Here is an 18,503-nt window from a genome sequence, read left to right as displayed (position 1 = left end):
CCACCAGCAGGGCCTGTTTCCCATTTCATTCATTTATTCATTTACTGTATTCGTACCACACCCTTCTCCCCTATGGGGAACCAAGGTGGCTTACATCATTTCCTCCATTTTATTCCCACAACAACCCTGTGAGGTAGGGCAGGCTGAGGCTGGCCCAAGGTCACCCAGCAAGCTTCATGGCAGAGTGGAGATTTGAACTTGGTTCTCCCAGATTCTAGTCTGACACCCTAACCATGACTGGCACTGCTGGGGTGGCAAAGAGAAGGGAATGCCATTGCCCCACAGGGACTTGGCTTGCTCCCACCCATCAGTGACTTCCACTCTCTCCAGTCTCTGGCTCATATCATCATTGGTTGAGTTCACGTTAAGCTGGAGGTGGTGCAAGCCCAAGAGATGGGTGTGTGCAAGCCCAAGGGATGCTGGGACAAGGTGTGTGTGTAAGTGTGACAAAATACCTTGAACCAGCCCTAGCTACAGAAAAAGAATCCCTTGCCCAGGACCATCTCGCCAGACTTCTGGCCAGCAACCATTTCTGGTGGTGTCACGACAGATTCCAGAGAGGAACACAATGCAGGCTCCAAACTGGCAGACAGCAGCAAGAGAGGATCTCGCCGCCCTGTTTGATCCATCACACGGCCATTGTACAGATGCACACATGCGCATGGACTTACGTGCAAAGCCCCGGCGCTGCTGAAGTCAATCTCCAGCCCCATCTGGCTACAGAACTCGGAGAGATCATTTATCATCTTGGTCAGGGGTGGGGGGTGGCGCCGCAGGAGGGCTTGTGCCGGGAACGAGCGGTAGATCTGGTGGGCCACGGCCATGTTGGCCAACAGCATAAACTCTTCCACCAGCCTGTGGAAAAAGCAAAAGGAAAGGAAGGGGAGGCGGGAAGCAAGAAAAGGTCATATATTCAGAATGTGACAAGTATCATCAAAGATCCGATAGGACGGAGTTTGGCTGCCGGAGCATAAAAGCAACCACACAGGATCAGATCGGCGGCCTGCCTAGTCCAGCATCCCATTTCACAGAGGCCAACCAGATGCTCCCGAGAGGCCTGCAAGCAGAGCTCGGAAGGAGAGTTACTGCCTCTGAACTTGGAGGCTCTATTCAGCCATCTTGGCTAAGAGCCAGTCTGTCTACATCTCTTATCAAGCCAATGACATTAGCGGCCATCGCTATGTCCCATGGCTGTGAATTACTCCTGAGGGGGCCACCCTCCCAGGGAATACAGATCACAGTCTATTAACCATTAATGGTTCCATTTACAAGAGACAAAGTGCTATAGCGCTTACAGTGTTATACATAGCAACAAATAGATCATAGAATAAATATACAGTCGATAAATCAATCAATTCAAGCTCATCATTTCCTTAAAAATACACAGACAATCAGTAACATAGTCCATAAGGACTCATGATTTCCTGGAAAGTGCTGTTGCGTGGATTTAAATCCTTTCTCACAAATTCTTGTCTGTTTCTCCTGCAGGTTCAGTGAAAAAGAGTCCACCAGAAGACCTCTACGGGCACCAAGGTTAGTAACAGTCTCTCTGTGATGAAAATATCAATGTAATCAGAGTCTCTTTCTTCCTTTACAGATTGCAAATCAGCCTGTGGGGCACCGGCGGCGTTAGCTCTGCCAACAGACTGCTACCCCTGCCTGTTTCGCCGTGCTTTTTCAAGGGCTGATATTGATGGACTTGGTATCCCATGGGATACCATGGAACTCCAAAAGTTCATTCATTGTGTTGTGTATTCCCTGGGAGGGTGACCCCCTTAGTTGTTCAGTGTTTTACCCCAAGGGAGCCTCTTTTTGTTTGTACGCATGAATTACTCCTTGCAGGCCTCCAGCGCCCCAGGATTTCTTCTCTCCTCCATACCTTCTTTCCTTCCTTCCGCTGGCCGAGCGCTTTCAGCTATCTCCCCACCCATGTTGCTAGTTCATTAAGCCATTTCCACAGTGGTCAGAAAGCTGCCTGGCCATTCCAGGCCTACTGTGGGGAAAGCATCCCGTGGACCAAATAACACGGCTTGGCTACACAAGATTTTTGTCAACTATGCTCACCAACACAGATACTTACCGCTTGTCTCTTTTTCCTGGGCACAACTCAAAAGTGCTGGTTGTGACCTTTAAAGCCCTAAACGGCTTGTGGCCAGGCGAGCCGAAGGACTGCTGTCCCTTCCCCTCTCATGCCATCCAGCCCGCCAGTTCCAAAATTCCTCTCCAGCCAATGCTCTCCGTGCCCTCGCCTTCAGAGGGACAGGGACTGTTCAGTGGTGGCTCATCACCATTGAAATGTTCTCCCCTTGAGGTTTTCCTGCCTTTTAGAAGCCAGGTCAAAACGTTTCTTTTTTGACCCCAGCTTCCACCTAAGCATTTGTAATCTTTAAAAGTCTTTTATGGTCTGCTTCTGGCCTGTGTGTGTGAGGTGCCGTCAAGTCATAGCTGACTTATGATGACCCCTGGTGGGGTTTTCATGGCAAGAGACTATCAGAGGTGGTTTGCCATTGTCTGCCTCTGCAACTCTGGTCTTCGTTGGAGGTCTCCCATCCAATTACTAACCAAGGCTGACCCTGCTTAGCTTCTGAGATCTGACGAGATCAGGCTCACCTGGGCTATCCAGGTCACGGTTCTTGTAATGAGGAGGAGGTATATTTTAAATACTCCACAGGGAAAGTGACAACAAAACACACACTTGCTTATTTTAATGGCTTATTTTATTTTTATACTACTAATTCATGTTGATTTTAATGGTATTGGGGGGCTTTTTGTAAGCTGCCTCGGGTAGGATTATGGAGAGTCAGAATAAGCCCTTTCCTAAGCAAATAAATAAAATACACAGATACTATTATTCTAATTTTCTGGAACACCCTCTTGAAAGATTCTCAACAGAGTGCTTCAAGAAAGGCATTCTGTGATCTAATGGGAGGCTGTCCCCATTAAATGCAAGTAGTATTTTCTTATTGAGGTGGCAGTGTGGTGCAATGGTTAGACTGCTGAAATGGGGCTGTGGCTATACGGATACTTCCCCTCTAAATTTGCCCTCATTCAAAAACCTCTATGGAGTTTCAACAGCAACTCTATGCCATTAAATTACCAGCAGATGGCAGCATTGGTCTCTTAATAAATGGCAGCACTCCGTGAAAGCGGTTCCTCTTTAAGGATTAAACAAAACCACGCAAAAAATCCAGCAGGTGATTTTCACCTGCACAATAGGAGGAAAACATCCAGAGTTCCTTAGGACAAGAGCCTGGTTATTTATGCTACTCTGCAAAATGCCACAATCATAACACTTTGGGGGGGGGGTAGGATTCAAGTTTCAGCCCTCGGACATTGGAGTAGGATTGCCAGCTCCGGGTTGGGGAAAATCTGGCAATTTGGGGGTGGCACCAGGAGAGGGCAGGAGGTGGGGAGGGAACTCAGAGGGGTATAATGCTAGCATCCACCCTCCAAAGCAGTCATTTTCTACAGGGGAATTCATCTCTGTAGTAATTTTGGGAGGTCATCAGGTCCCACCTGGAGGTTGGCAACCATGTCTCAGACCTACCCAATGCGTATGCAGCAGCAAGGGCTGCAGTTGCCGAGTCTAAACTTGAGAAGAAGCTCAAAGTGTGACCTTGGGCTGGATTCTCTCTGCCTCTTCACAGGGTTAAGAGGAAGAAACTCAAGAAGCGCTGGTTGTTGGGGGTTTTCCGGGCTGTATTGCCGTGGTCTTGGCATTGTAGTTCCTGACGTTTCGCCAGCAGCTGTGGCTGGCATCTTCAGAGGTGTAGCACCAAAAGACAGAGATCTCTCAGTGTCACAGTGTGGAAAAGATGTAGGTCATTTGTATCTACTCAGGAGGGGTGGGGTTGAGCTGAGTCATTCTGTAAGAGTTTCCCAGGGTGTGGAATGCTAATGGCGGGAGGCTTCACTGTATCCTGAGGCGGTTCTTTTGCATATGGATTGGTGCTTGATGTGCTAATCTTCTCTGCAGGGCTATTGTCGGGTGTGGAGTGTTTTGTTGGCCTGGTGTTTTTCAGAACTGGAGCCCATGCTCTGTTCATTCTTAAGGTTTCTTCTTTCCTGTTGAAGTTTTGCTTATGCTTGTGAATTTCAATGGCTTCCCTGTGCAGTCTGACAAAGTAGTTGGAAGTGTTGTCCAGTATTTTGGTGTCCTGGAATAAGATACTTCCCATTTCAATGGGAAGCCATTGAAATTCACAAGCATAAGCAAAACTTCAACAGGAAAGAAGAAACCTTAAGAATGAACAGAGCATGGGCTCCAGTTCTGAAAAACACCAGGCCAACAAAACACTCCACACCCGACAATAGCCCTGCAGAGAAGATTAGCACATCAAGCACCAATCCATATGCAAAAGAACCGCCTCAGGATACAGTGAAGCCTCCCGCCATTAGCATTCCACACCCTGGGAAACTCTTACAGAATGACTCAGCTCAACCCCACCCCTCCTGAGTAGATACAAATGACCTACATCTTTTCCACACTGTGACACTGAGAGATCTCTGTCTTTTGGTGCTACACCTCTGAAGATGCCAGCCACAGCTGCTGGCGAAACGTCAGGAACTACAATGCCAAGACCACGGCAATACAGCCCGGAAAACCCCCAACAACCATCGTTCTCCGGCCGTGAAAGCCTTCGACAATACATCAAGAAGCGCTGCTTCCCTTCCTTTCGCCATGTGCTCTGGCCAGCCTCCCCAAACCTTCCCCCCTGCCAGCCAGGTGAGCTCTGGTGTCCCACCTGGGGAGGAACGCACCACCACTGCTAGCAGAGGGACTGATAAGCTGATTTTCATCAAGTCGGTCCACCTGTCCAGGGTGTCAGTTCTACAGATGGCAGGGTAAAGCTCACATGATTGCATTACTAGTATTCACACAACAGTCCCTCCCGGTAGAAAACTAGTCTGTAAGATATATGGATTCTGGCCTAGCTTTCTCTCTGACCTAGCAGTTTTCTATTTTTTTTCCCCCACAGCAAGGGAGAAATCCCTCATGCGAGCCCTACCGGCAGACTGAAGGAGCCACCTTCAAGGCAACAGTTTACTGCTTTGGAGGAAGAATGAGATCTCTCTGGGCTTGAGCAAGCTGCTGTTTTTTTAACCCACCCACCCCAGATCTGCACCAGAGTGGTCATTCTTACTGTTTTAAGGCCTAAACATGCGTATGTGGAGGGCTCTAAATGTGTGATAAGCAAAGCACCTGAAGGCAATTCCTTAAACCTCTCCCCCCTTGTGATCACACCGCATAGGCAACAGCCCGGGCGGGTGGGCTTTTGTACCTAGAGATGGATCATGGCAGGGAATTCCAAAGGGTGCCCCACCTGCCCCCCTAACTTGGTGGAAAAAAACGTACAGCAATACATTTGCAGACTTTTAACACAAGCCTGAAATCTGTCCAATAGCAGATGACCCAACCGAATGGCCACGGTGGTCTTGCACATGCTTCCCAAGCCGGCCAGCGGGGCTGAAGCAGCTAAACTGGGGAAGTTGAACCCTTTGGGGCTCTCCTATCACGGACATGGATGGAGCGTCTTCCTACTGAGTCAAGTCACCCGTCTACCAAGGTCAATCCTGCCTTCTCTGACTGGCAGAGGCTCTCCAAGGTCTGAGGCCAAAGTCTTCCATATGACCTACTACCTAATCCTTCTAACCGAGATCCCGGGAAATGAATCTGGGGCTTTGTGCAAGCAGCGTAGATGCTTTGTCGCTGAGCTTTGGCCTGTCCCCTTCCCGTCCCCCATCAGTCCTCCCGGGACCTGCCACTTGTCATCCTGGAGTGATCAGAGAGACTTTGGCTTATGGCCACAATGAAGTTCCCCAAAGGGGAAGAGTCAGGATGCCAAGGTGGGCCTGCTGCCCTCGCTCAAACGCCAGTGGGGGGAGGTACCATATGGAGGGAGCTGCCTGGCTTGACCTTCTTTGCAGCCCTTTAGAAAAGCTTGGCTGATTGGCCAAATGCCCAGAGTGGAGCACTGGAAACCAAGCCCGGTCACACTCTTGAGTCTGAGCTGCCATCTCTGCTTCCCCAAGGCTTGCCCCTTTTGCATGAGGACTAGAAACTGGAAAAGGAAAGGCCTAGGTCAGGGGTCCCCACGCGGTGCCAGTGGGCACCATGACACCCGCCAAGGGTTTTTAGGAAGTGGGCTGGGCCAGGTGGGGCTTTTACCCAGCAGGGCTTCTGATTGGATTTTCATTGCATTACTGTATGTGTATGTAAGAAATTTTTTAAACAGTATGTTCATTTTAAAAGTCATCCTGTTAAAGAAAGCTTTTGCTTGAAACGCTGAAGAGTTACTATTCAAATTATGCATAACTTCACTCCCTGACGTTTTGTGGCTGGCTCCACCTCCCACAGCAGCCATTCTGTGGTTGTGCCCACCACCTGTGCCCACTGGCTTAAAAAGGCTCGGTATCTGTGGCCTATCTGGCCTCATGCAGCAGATTTGCACATGTCCCTGGACAGGAGAAATAATATAATGAGCCTGAGAAAGCTCACGTACAACAAACCTCGTAGCTGCAGTATTCAAGGTGTGTGCCAAGGCCTTTCCCGGGCTGAATAATTATAGGCTACACGTGATGATGGAGGAGTGCCCTCAAGTCATAGCCAACTTATAGCCACCCCTGGTGGGGTTTTCATGGCACGAGACTAACAGAGGTGGTTTGCCATTGCCTGCCTCAGTAACCCTGGTCTTCTTTGGAGGTCTCCCATCCAATTACTAACCATGGCTGATCCTGCTAAGCTTCTGAGATCTGACGAGATCACGCTTACCTGGGCTATCCAGGTCAGGGTGCATGTGATGAGGACGAGGTATATTTTAAATACTCCACAGGGAAAGTGATAACAAAACACACACTGCATATGGAAAACTAGCAAGTCAGGCAGGCCAGACTGAATCCTTTCTGATATGCTAGTTACCTGCATGCAGAAGAGATGCCTGTCCCACATTCGGAGGGGCATTCAAATATAAAATCCCTCATTTGGAACTTGAAGTGGTACAGTCCCAGCAGATTGCTATCACTTCATTCTGTTGCATGTATAAACTGCCTCAACAGCTCCTGCAATCCAAGGACACGTTGCTGGCTAAGGAAACTGAGTATACTTTCTGTGTACAGTATGTGTGTGGGGGAGGGGTGGGTGGGTATTTTTTGAGGGGGGAGATCCTCACTCAAACCAATAAGGGCTCCCCGCCAAAAAACAAGCCATACATAGTGTAAGGGACCCCCGATGGCACACTTTTTTCCATTAATGAAGCCCCATGGGGATTTTGATGAACGGGCTGGGATAGCCACGCCCTTCACGTAGCATTAGACAAGAATGGAAAATCAAGAAATGCACAGCTGTTCAAATATGGAAGCCTTAATTTTTGTAGGAAGGGTGCATGTGTAAGTGTAATATGGGAGTCCTTTGCCCCCATCGCTCTTCTTTTGGAATGGTGTAATTGCCTTAAACTAGGGTGGTGGCAGTGGGTGAAACTATCTGTGATCACAAGTCAACTTAATAATTAAGTGCCAGTCATGTCGCCACTGACTTATGGCAACCCCCGTAGGGTCTTCAAGGCAAGAGAAAAGCAGAGGAGGTTTGCCGTTGCCTCCCCCTGCATAGCAGCCTTGTTCTTCCTTGGTTGCCTCCCATTCAAATAATAGCCTAGGCTGACCCTGGTTAGCTTCCAAACTCTGGCAAAATCGGGCTAATCTGGGAGATTATGCTGGTGCAGGCACATCCCCGCTCCCACAGTGGCCCCATCCCAGCTCCTGGCTTGACTGTAAATGGAGGGCTAACTACTTCCAGCCGTCGCACGATTTGGGACACAACTAAACACAGCACGTGCCTCAGCTTGAAGGACCTCACGTTTCCTAGACACACAGGTTTGTGAAAAACATGGCGGTCATTCTGGAGGACCACAGAGCGAACAGCTACCGGGAGATTCGGTCAGGATTCACAGAACCCAGAAGGTCTGCTGTACAGACTGGGAATGCTAAGAGGTAGCTCGGGCGTAGCGATTACCAGCTGTGCATTCTCAAGAAAAGGCAGGAAAGGATTTGGGATTCAGTTTGGTGGATATCACGATAGCCTTGGGGATATTCGAATATTCAAGATATACAGCAGGGTGTCAAAGAAGGCTCAGGACCTTCCCAGGAGAAATTCTGCAACGTGGTTAGGTCACAAATGGGGGAGTGGGGATTAAGTCCGGAAATGCTGCTTTGCGGTTCGGAAAATGGATCATAAGGCCAGGCTGGAGCAGCCGCTTGGCTGGCAGCAGCAGAGACCGAGCCGGATCCTGGCTCAGCCCTTCCCAGGAGCAGAGGGCTGAAGCGCTCCTGCCTGCCGTCAGCTCCAAGGGCAGGAGAGATTTTTGCTGAACGCAGCCACGCTCGGAGCTTGGCTTGGGTACCTCTGGCAGGCCAGAGTGAGAAGAAAAATATTTCATGGCCGGGGGAAGAAAAAAAAACAGAGACAGAGAGACGGGGCTGTTTGAAATCGCGCTGAATGAATCCCATGTGAGAAGCATACTCCCGTGCCATCGCTACGGTTTCCGCTGCCTCCGGCCAGCCAACTTTGGCTCCCAGCTCCATGCCAGATCCCACAAAGTAGGAAGACTTGAACTTTTGCCCCTGTGGGCATCCCGGCAACACTTCCAGGGCTCTCTGTCACAGAGAGGTGCAATCCGAGCAGGTGCTCGCTTCTGTCCCAGAGCAGCAGCACAGATGCATCTGAAATGGCCTCACCACGCTGTCCTGTTTGAAGGGGGATCTAACATTTTATGGGGTTATTTTTGGCTTTTAGGTGGTTTGACGGAGGATTGTATTTCAGTGGGTTTGGTTCTGCTTTGTTGCTTTAGAAGAAGCTCAGAACTCTGGAATATGAAGTGAAGCAAAGAAATTTTTATATAAAGAAAGTAAACAGAGCAGAGGTCCTTGATCTCCGTCAAGGGTGAAATGACACCCTTTTAACTCTGGATTCATTCATTGGAGAGAACCAGCCCTCCTGGTTACAAATCTTTTGCACTGCAAAATGTGGTGCGCATGGAAAAGATACGCGGCTCAAGAATGCTTTAGACGTAACTAGTTATGTTTTGCTTCCAGCGTGAGCCTCCCCAAGAAACTTGATCTAGCTGTATGCTAAAAGAGGCACAGCCAACTTCTGAATTCTGGGGGGCTGCTTTATTTTCTTGGGAGGGGCTGGGGAGGAGTAGAAAAATCTTTTTGCCACACAAAGCAGACTCCCCTCATGAGTAATTAGGAGCTATACTATTTATTTATTTCAATTTATATTCCCCACTCCCCGCAAGTGTGCTTAGAGCGGTCACAACTAGGGGTGTGCACCTGAAAAATATTCACGTTTCCTCAAAGTGGGAAAACAATTCGTAATAACCCGATTTGGGAGTTTGAATCGCTTCGGTATGCTCCGTAAAGATTCGAGAATCTTTATGGAGCACACCGAAGCTAAAAGCAACACTGCTCTTGCCGCTTGCACGCGGCAAGAAAAGTGTTGCTCCCAAAGTTCAAACTTCCCGCTCCATCACTTTTTTCACCTGATGGGTCAAAAAAGCGGCAGGGCAGGAAGTTTGAAATTTTTCTTGCTGTTTGCAAATGCAAACAGAGACAAAGAGATGGGGCTGTTTGAAATCGCACTGAACAAATCCCATGTGAGAAGCATACTCTAGTGCCATCGCTACAGTTTCCGCTACCTCCAGCCAGCCAACTTTGGCTCTCAGCTCCATGCCATGGGGCCGCTTTCGGAATCCCAAATCTTTCCAAATTTGGCCTGATTCGGGTTAAAAACCCGAAGCACAAATCCCTAGTCACAACAGTATAAATATACAACAACAAAACTTGGCAGCATAAAATAAATCAGCAATAACAATACAATGTTTAAAGTTAAAGACCTACGAGACATCTGTGTAGTACAGAGAGCCAGTACGGTGCATTGACTAAACTGATGGACTAGAAGATGGGTGTCAAGTTTGATTCCCCGCTCTGCCACGGAAGCTTGCATGGTGACTCTCTCAGCCTAACCCATCTGTTGTGAGGAAAACAGGGAGGAGAGGAGAACGATGGAAGCTGCTTTGGGTCCCCAACAGAAACGAAGTAAAATAAAAATGTGTTCAGCTAGGCCACGACAGCCAGATATAGCCAAACACTTTGCTGTGCTTTGTGTGGCCACCAGACTCCAGGGAATGTTGCTTCAGGATGTGCGTGCGTCAGATATGTTCCACCAGATGTTCTTCTCTGCTCTAGCAGTAGAAAAAGAGCAAGAGTGCAGTAGCACCTGTAAGACTAACAAAATTTGTCGTTGGGTGTGAGCTTTCGTGAGTCACACCTAACTTCTTCTCTGCTCTAGAAGAACATCCAAGAACAGAAGCCAGAGATCACCTGAAGACACACATGAAGCTGCCTTATACTGGATCAGACCTTTGGTCCATTAAGGTCAGCACTGTCTTCTCAGATGGGCAGCAGCTCTCCGAGGTCTCAAGTGGTTCTGCCTGGTTCTTTTAATGGGAGATGCCGGGGATTGAACCGGAGACCTTCTGTGTGCCAAGCAGAGACTCTGCCATTGAACCACGGCCTCTACCAACGAACTAATGATGTTTTCCTGCTCTTCGCCAGTACATATTTCTCCAGTATAGAGTGGCATACATGGTTCTTTCTCACCTCATTTTATCCATACAACAACCCTGTGAAGTAGCTTAGGCTGAACACCAACACAGAGAACCAGAGTAAGATCGAGGCTCCATTTCAATGTGATGCTGGCAAGGGAAAGGTAGCTGCTTTGCATGGGAGGCAGACAAGTGTCTGTGCATGTGCAAAATCTCATGGGAAAATACGAACTCCTTGCCAGGGCCACATTCGAATCACGCCTCAATCTGCTCTTAAACTCATTTGATGTCCCTGGGCCGGCTGTCTTAACCCACTTCACAGGTTTATTGCGAGGTTGGAATGGAGAAGAGAAAAAACACACACTGTGCCCTGAGATCCTTTGGAGGAAGAACGGGGTAAAATACAGAGACTAGATGAAGGTAAACTACAAGAGGGCAGACCCGGCCCAAGGTTTTTGGGTTCTTGGCAAGCTATAATGTTCATACCCCTCGGATGCTAGCCTGATCTCAGAAGCTAAGCAGGGTTGGCCCTAATTAGTACTTGGACCATGAAAGAAGTCCAACATTGCTACACAGAGACAGGCAACGGCAATCCACCTCTGTTTGTCTTTGTGGCCCTGAAAATCCTACCCGGTCGCCCTAAGTCAGCTGTGACTTGATAGCACTTTCCCCCACCACCGTTCAATCGAGAGAAAATTGAGAAGTCCAGCAGGAGCATTTTACTTTCTGAACATTCAAAATGAACAACGTAAAAATAAAAATAGAGAGGCTTCAAAAGCCCACCATGTCTCATCAGGACAGCAACAACAGACCAGAGATACGGAGATTCTAGAAGACAGTGAACGGCACGTTTCTCTTCAAGCCAGGAGGGGAGACTGCGCTTGCCTTTTTAGCACCCTTCAATCTTTGTCGCCCTAGGCGATTATCTCAGTTCGCCTAGCGGTCAGGCCCTGTAGGAAGGAGGATTTTAGTTGAACTTTAGGAGAAACTTCCTAAAAGTAAAAGCAGTTCGACCATGTAACCGATTTCCTAGGAGGGGCTTCTCTCACTGGAGAAGTTCCAGCACAGCCTGGGGAACCCTCTGCTTGGAGTCTGGATTCCTTGCACTCAGCAAGGGGTTGGACTTAAGATGGCCTCCAAAGCCTTTTCTGACCCTTGGACTAGGAAGATAAGGCAGATCGGTGAGTGTGCAGCAGCCAACAATGAGAAAGCGACTCCAACCCTTGGGGCATTTCTACAGGCTGGATTCTTCACACACACACACACACAGAGACACACACTCCCTACCCCTGGGCTTGGCTCTGCCACTCATTAGAACACTGCCCTGTCTACGCCTGGCTGGCCGGACTTCTAAAAAGCCATTCGGGTGATTTTCACAGCTAGCAACTACAATTGCCTTGAACAAAGTAGAGTCAAATAAGGAGGGGGGAACGACACCCACTCCCCAAGATTGCTCAATTAGCTTTCAGCTCGAGCCCGTTGGCGCTTGCTGCTTGATGAGGAAGGCATTTCTGGCAAAGCCCTGATGGTTTCCCTTGCTAATGAACTCCTTGGCGGGGGCGTAATGCCCTGGCTGCCAGCAGGAGTTGCTTCCGAGCAAAATCATCCCGATTAGGATGGTGGCAGCATCTCCTCCCTGTCTCTGGTTGGGGAGGAGGGGAGGGAAAGAAGAATGCACAAAAAGAGAGCCAGGAAGAGTCGAGTGTGACCCACGGCGTCCCACAAGCCCTGGGCCAGAGCAGACAGCTAAATGTACCATCACAGGAACACAAAAGAAGCTGTCGTACACTGAATCGGATCCTTGGTCCAGCGAGGTCAATATTGTCTACTCAGATCGGCAGCAGCTTTCCAGGGTCTCAGGTGGGAGTCTCTGACATCACTTGCCGCTTCTTCCTTTTTCAAACTGGAAACGCAGGGGGCTGAACCTGGGACGTTCCGCAAGCCAAAGTGGTGCTCTCCCACTGAGCCACAGTCCCTCCCCTAAAGCATGCAACCCAAAGAGACGCTCATTCCTCTCCAGGCGATACTGAGCATTGCCTGGGAAGACAGGATTTCTGCTCCAAGGAAGCAACCTGGAAAAATGTGGCATCCTCCCCCCACCACACAACCCTGTGCAGAAACAAGAGAGACAAGTCAGAGCGTTGTGCTGCCACAAAGACTCGAACCCAACCAAACGATTAGTGGTGGTGGTGGGGAATTTGTGGTGCCTAGGCATGGAGAAGGACGGGATGCCTTCCCTCCTTGAGGCTCGCCTGGCACTGCCACTGCACCGTCTTATGCACCAGGCCAAAACCGTTCTTGTGACCCAAGGTTTTCATCTTGGCTTCTGGGCTGCGGTCTGTTTTATGGATCGGTTCGGGTGGCTCTACGGCTGTTTCCTGCAGTTTCTATCCCCCGTCTTGCTTCTAGTTTTGATAATTTAATGAGCGGGTCTCTGGAACCGTACAATTTTTCTTTTCTTTTTTTTCTTTTCTACACCACCTTTCTCCCCAGCAGGGGCACAAAACGGCTTATCTCATTTGCAGAATAAATCATTAACTAATAAACGGGGAAGAGCCAACCAGATCCCTCTAGGCAGCATCTGACAGGATGTTCGTTGGTCACAGCGCCCCACGCTTCCACTGCTGGAGGAGAGTGGCAGCAGCCCGAGGCCAGGGGTCGGACCCGCCTTCAGCCTTTCTGGTGCACACTATCGCTTGCAGTGTGACATCTATGGCAGATATAACACAAACTTTGCCACGTTTCAAATACTACTTCTGAGAGGAGGCAACGGGTTGCCCTGTTTCTTGACCCTCCAGGGCAACTGGTGGCTGCAGCGTGAAACAAGATGCTGGACTCCATAGACCTCTGGGCTGATCCAGCACGGCTCTTCTTATGTTCAAATAGAAGAACAGCAAGAGAAGGAAGGACAAGGCCTCCCTGCGGGCTGCTTGGTGCAGACTCCCCCACTGCGGTACCAAGGCCCATCAAGCAAAAGCAAAAGGCAGGCTAACAGTGCCCTTTGGGGTTCGTGACAGTAGCTATGCCGATGTATGGTGCCACTGGGTGCTTTATTTTTACCAATGCATCGGAAGGCTGAAGGCAGAAAGCAGAACTTTAAATGATATAGGCAACCAAAAAGGAGAGAGTCTCTTACTAGAGCAATACAACCAGAAGAACCCAACTAGTCCTAAGAGACCCAAATAACTATAGATCCAGAGGAGTTAGCCGTGTTAGTCTGTAGTAGCAAAATCAAAAAGAGTCCAGTAGCACCTTTAAGACTAACCAATTTTATTGTAGCATAAGCTTTTGAGAATCAAGTTCTCTTCGTCAGATGCATCTGACGAAGAGAACTTGATTCTCGAAAGCTTATGCTACAATAAAATTGGTTAGTCTTAAAGGTGCTACTGGACTCTTTTTGATTTTCCAAATAACTATGTAATATACTTCTTTATTTTTAACAAAGTGCAAGTGCTGTACGTGCAAGGACTTATAACATTATATTACTACCGTTTCAAACATTGCAGATTTTCCTATATGTACCAATGCTATAAATATAGCGGTTCACAATCCATCTATTCATTCAAGAAGTCTATTTGAATCCTAGTATAAGGTAAGCATCCATGTCCAAAATTCAAAATGGTTGCAGCTTGTTGTTCTTCTCCTTCACAGGCAGAACATTGCAGGAGGAAAGCGGTGGAGGCAAAATCTCCTGGGCAGCTGGCAACAGGTGTGCCAGCCTTGGTTATATCCCATTTCGCATTGCTTTTTCAAGCCGAATTATTTACTGCATGTTCCTTCTTAACGTAATCCTAACAAGCATTGGTGACTATCTTCCTGTGGTCATAGGAAGATTTCTTTCCCTTTCTGCCCCTTCCCCTTAAGCCCTTGGCTTCCTCTGCACCCCACCACGCTGCCGTACTCCTTTCTCAGCACCATCACATCATCGGGCATCTCTTGATTCCCTCCCCATTACCTTTTCCTCTGCCTTTCTCTCTACATCCCCGCAGGGACACATTTCTATCTCTGAGCATCCTTTCCACATCTCCAGGGCGCTTTACACACCTAATGTTTTCCCGCTGCAACCCCACTCCCTCCCTCTCGTCTCTCCGCACCACCCCAGTTCTCTTGGCAGCCCTGTTTCTGTTAGCCTCATTTTCTTCCTCTTTGCCCTCCTCTCTCATTCCCCCCTCATATTTCTTCTTCTTTTTTTCAAGGGGGGGGAATCTTTTTCCCCTTCCCAAAATTCTTCTCCTTCTCAGAGCTTGGCAATAAAAAGTACACAAGTCACTCACTCTCCCGGCAAGTCACAGACTGAGAGAACAGCAGGCATAAGGGAACTGGCTGCAACAGGTTGGTGATACGAGGGGGCGGGAGTGCGACTCCATCACAAGCTTCAGGATCTAGGGAGACGGAAACCAATCCAGCTGTCACAGTGACACAGGTCCAGAGGAGGTAGCCATGTTAGTCTGTAGTAGCAAAATCGAAAAGAGTCCAGTAGCACCTTTAAGACTAACCAACTTTACTGTAGCATAAGCTTTCGAGAATCACAGTTCTCTTTGTCAGATGCATGGAGGGCAAGAAGAAACTGGTCAGATATAGAGGAGGAGAGGGGGGGACGAGGAGGGAGGAGTAGATGCAAACAGCTGCTTCTGATATGGAGATCAGTTTGCTTCTGTTAAGGAAGTCAGTTACCTGTGATAATGTGATAACCATTCATAGTCCCTATTCAGTCCCAGCTTGACAGAGTCAAATTTGCATATGAATTCCAATTCAGCAGCCTCCCGTTGGATTTTGTTTTTGAAAGGTTTCTGTTGAACTACAGCGACCTTTAAGTCTTTGGTGGAATGTCCTGGTAGATTGAAGTGTTCTCCCACTGGTTTTTGGACGTTTCCATTTCTAATGTCAGATTTGTGTCCATTTATTCTTTTGCGCAGAGGTTGGCTGGTTTGTCCAATGTACAGAGCAGAAGGACATTGTTGGCACATGAGGGCATATATCAGATTGGAGGATGAGCAGCTGTAAGAGCCAGAGACTGTGTAGTTGACGCCACTGGGCCAGGGACTCTCTCGTCCCTTCTACTGAGGGGACTTGGCTGTTCCCACAAAGAAGTGGGGGGTGGCCATAAACTGGGGAGGGGCCGGCTTTGCTCTGCTGGCTCCTCTGCCTCTTGCAGAAATGCTCGTTGCTCCATCCAGCTCTACAGCCCATCCTTTGTGAACAGAAACACTGGACAAAAGGAGGCTATTAACAAGGCAGGCAACACATTAATATGGACACGACACTTGGCATATGCAAATGGGAATCCATTAGGAAAATGGCTGCTCTTGGGAGACCCTGCCAAGAAGCACAGCTTTGATGTTTCAGAACAGGGGGGGGCATCCCACCGTGCATCCGTATCCAGGGCAGTGTTCAGGGGGGGTGGGGGCTCTGCTGCTCTTGGGATGGGATCACAAAAGGTCGAGAGGAACCACTGAGGCTCGTAACATAAAATGAAAACCTTGGCCTGTTTGATATGCAAAGCGGCTGTGATCCCAAAAGAGGTTGTTGGAAGAGGCAAAAATAGAAAGGTTTTTTAAAAAACAAAAATCAGCGGAGGAGTACGCAAGAAACATTTGGGAGCCTTTGGGAACACGAGCTGCGAGATGAGCTTTAGTCGAACGGAAAGCGGACACTGGAAAAAGAGACATTTAAAATGGCTGGGGCAGGCAGGGAGGGCAAGCTGGCAGCCGGCCTGCAGACCATGCCTGTGCAAGAACAGCCCGGCCAACTTCAGCAAGAGAAAACTGTTCTGCGTCTTGCAGTCAACTCGTGCGTGTCGGAAATCGGGCTCCGAGAACTCATCTGTCATCCAATGAGCAAATGGTTCCAAAGCTGTGAACAAGCTGCGAAGGAGGTTAATACCAGATCTAGCCAGGAGTGCGCCAACAGCATGCGTGGTGGGGGCAGCGCCCTCCCCTGTGTGAATCTGAGTCAATCGGAAGGGGGAGGGATATGCACGCATCTCTCACACCCATACACAATGGCTTCAACTGCAAAGCCTCTGTTGCTTCATTAGGGGGCTCCACTGCTGGGGCAATTCCTGCCCTGGCCACAAAATCGGCTTGAGTGGATTTGTGCCAAAGCTCCCATGTGCCAGCTTACCTGGGCAGTAGTGAATTACAGCTGCTAATTTCTTGTTGGGGCAGGGGCTCGACCCAGCCACTTTACCATCCTGAAAACTGGCTGATTTGTCATCCTGTTTTAAGCCCTCTGTTCTTGGAGCAAGACGCAGCGCCTTTTGGCATAAAGCACCTGGTTCACTGAGGGTCGTTTATGGGGGAAATCATGCAAGTTCAGTGCTTTTTAAAACCTAAATGGGTACGGGCCCGTTTTTGAGAGTGTGCGGGCAAGAAATATGTGTGTGCCTGGCATTTACACGGGGGATCAACACACGTCAACCAACCTGCAAATTAATTCAGTATCGTGATCTTTGTAAAACAAGGAGGAAAGGAAGTGTGGTGTGAGCAACCTGGGAAGCAGAAAGGGGGTTAAAGCAGGTGGAGTTAAGTTGGCACAGGCCAGTGGGGTGGAAAGACGCTCAGCTTGTTTGTGCAATTACTAGGTTGGATTTCTGGATAAATTCTAGACTCGGGGGCAGGTTGAAGGAGGCCAAGATGTTTCATGCCCAGCTCAGCCAACCTTCAAACAAACCTGAAACAAAGAGGGGGGGAAATCCAACACATTTCAGCGCAAGGCTTCAAGTCCTCCGCTTAACAAAAAGACAAGCAGTCACTGCCAACATGGCTAGGTTTTCCAAGTGGGAAAACAAAGATTTCTTGCTTGAAACAAGAAAGGCAAAAACACACACACAAAGCCCGAATGAATACAAAAGCAACCCTACAGTTTGAAGTTATAGTGGTGATTTTTGTACAATGTGTGTGAGATCAGCAGAACATTTAAAGAGATCTTTCCTTCGTAACTGGCAGCCCTAAGCTAGCCCAAGAGAGTCTGAGCAAGGAACAGATGTCCTTCAGGACCAAGGCTATGCATGCGCATAATGCTAAAAGGGTCCCGAAAAAGTACCAAGTGTGCTATCAAGAGCTGCCTTTTCTTTCCCCTTTTTAAGAAGCAAGTTTCTAGCCCTTAGGACTGTCAAAATATAGCCGGAAGCAAAGAGGATCACATTTGCTGAAATCTCAGAGACCAGCAGGGTAGCTGAATGGATTTCAAGTGGTCAACTTGAGATTTCAGATCCCCGCTGAGCAATGTGGCCCCTTGGTGCGACTAACAGGAGCAGCATGTTGCCAAATGCATTCTGCACAGTTGTATTATATATACAGGCCACAAAATCCAGATTTTCCTGGTGCAGAAACTAAATTCCCTGGACACCGAATGAGGACGCACGAGCCCCAGCTGCAGCTGTTTTCTCTCCCAAGCAGAGCATCTTTCTCCAAGTTTTCAGCTCCACTGAATGGAAAAAGCCATTGTCGCAGGGATTTCATCACAATCTACTCTGCTGCATGAGGCCCCAGGGAGATATGCGAAAGCTGGAGTGAGTGAATGGAGGGTGGTTATACCGAAGGACGCGTGCTGAAGAAAATGCAACAGTATTGTTCTGCAGGATCAGAGCAAGGGCCCATATAGCCTGCCACAGTTTTGAAAAAAGTTACCCAGCAGATGCCTCTGAAAGGTCCCAATCGAGGCCTGACTGATGGCCTTCCCCAACCACTGGTATGCAAAAATATACTGCTTCTGTACACGGAGTTTCGTGTGAACGATCTTGGCTAAACGATCCTCCATGAGTCTGTTAAGCCCTTTTTTAGAAATAAAAGTACATGTGATAATGGGCAGGGCAATATCATCTGTAAGCCAGCTTAATATGTACAGTGAAGCAGGCTTCCTTGTATAGAGCTCAGCCCATCAGGCAGCTGTTTGGGGTTG

The 18,503-nt window shown here is 48.7% G+C and overlaps 1 protein-coding gene across 2 annotated transcripts in view; it reads right to left on the bottom strand.

Annotated features, from left to right (window-relative positions):
- Window positions 1–18,503, bottom strand: part of DIS3L2 (DIS3 like 3'-5' exoribonuclease 2) — a 312,241-nt gene that overhangs the window by 23,156 nt on the left and 270,582 nt on the right. For both annotated transcript variants that reach the window (XM_054983630.1, XM_054983631.1), the window contains one exon: window positions 672–855. In XM_054983630.1, coding sequence (XP_054839605.1) covers window positions 672–855 — 184 coding nt within the window. The remainder of the gene's footprint in view (window positions 1–671; window positions 856–18,503) is intronic.

This window comes from Eublepharis macularius, chromosome 6 (genome assembly GCF_028583425.1).
Source record: "Eublepharis macularius isolate TG4126 chromosome 6, MPM_Emac_v1.0, whole genome shotgun sequence".
In the NCBI taxonomy this organism is placed as follows: domain Eukaryota; kingdom Metazoa; phylum Chordata; class Lepidosauria; order Squamata; family Eublepharidae; genus Eublepharis; species Eublepharis macularius.
The sequence above is the reverse complement of the archived record's forward strand: the minus strand, read 5'-3'. Positions and strand labels throughout refer to the sequence as shown.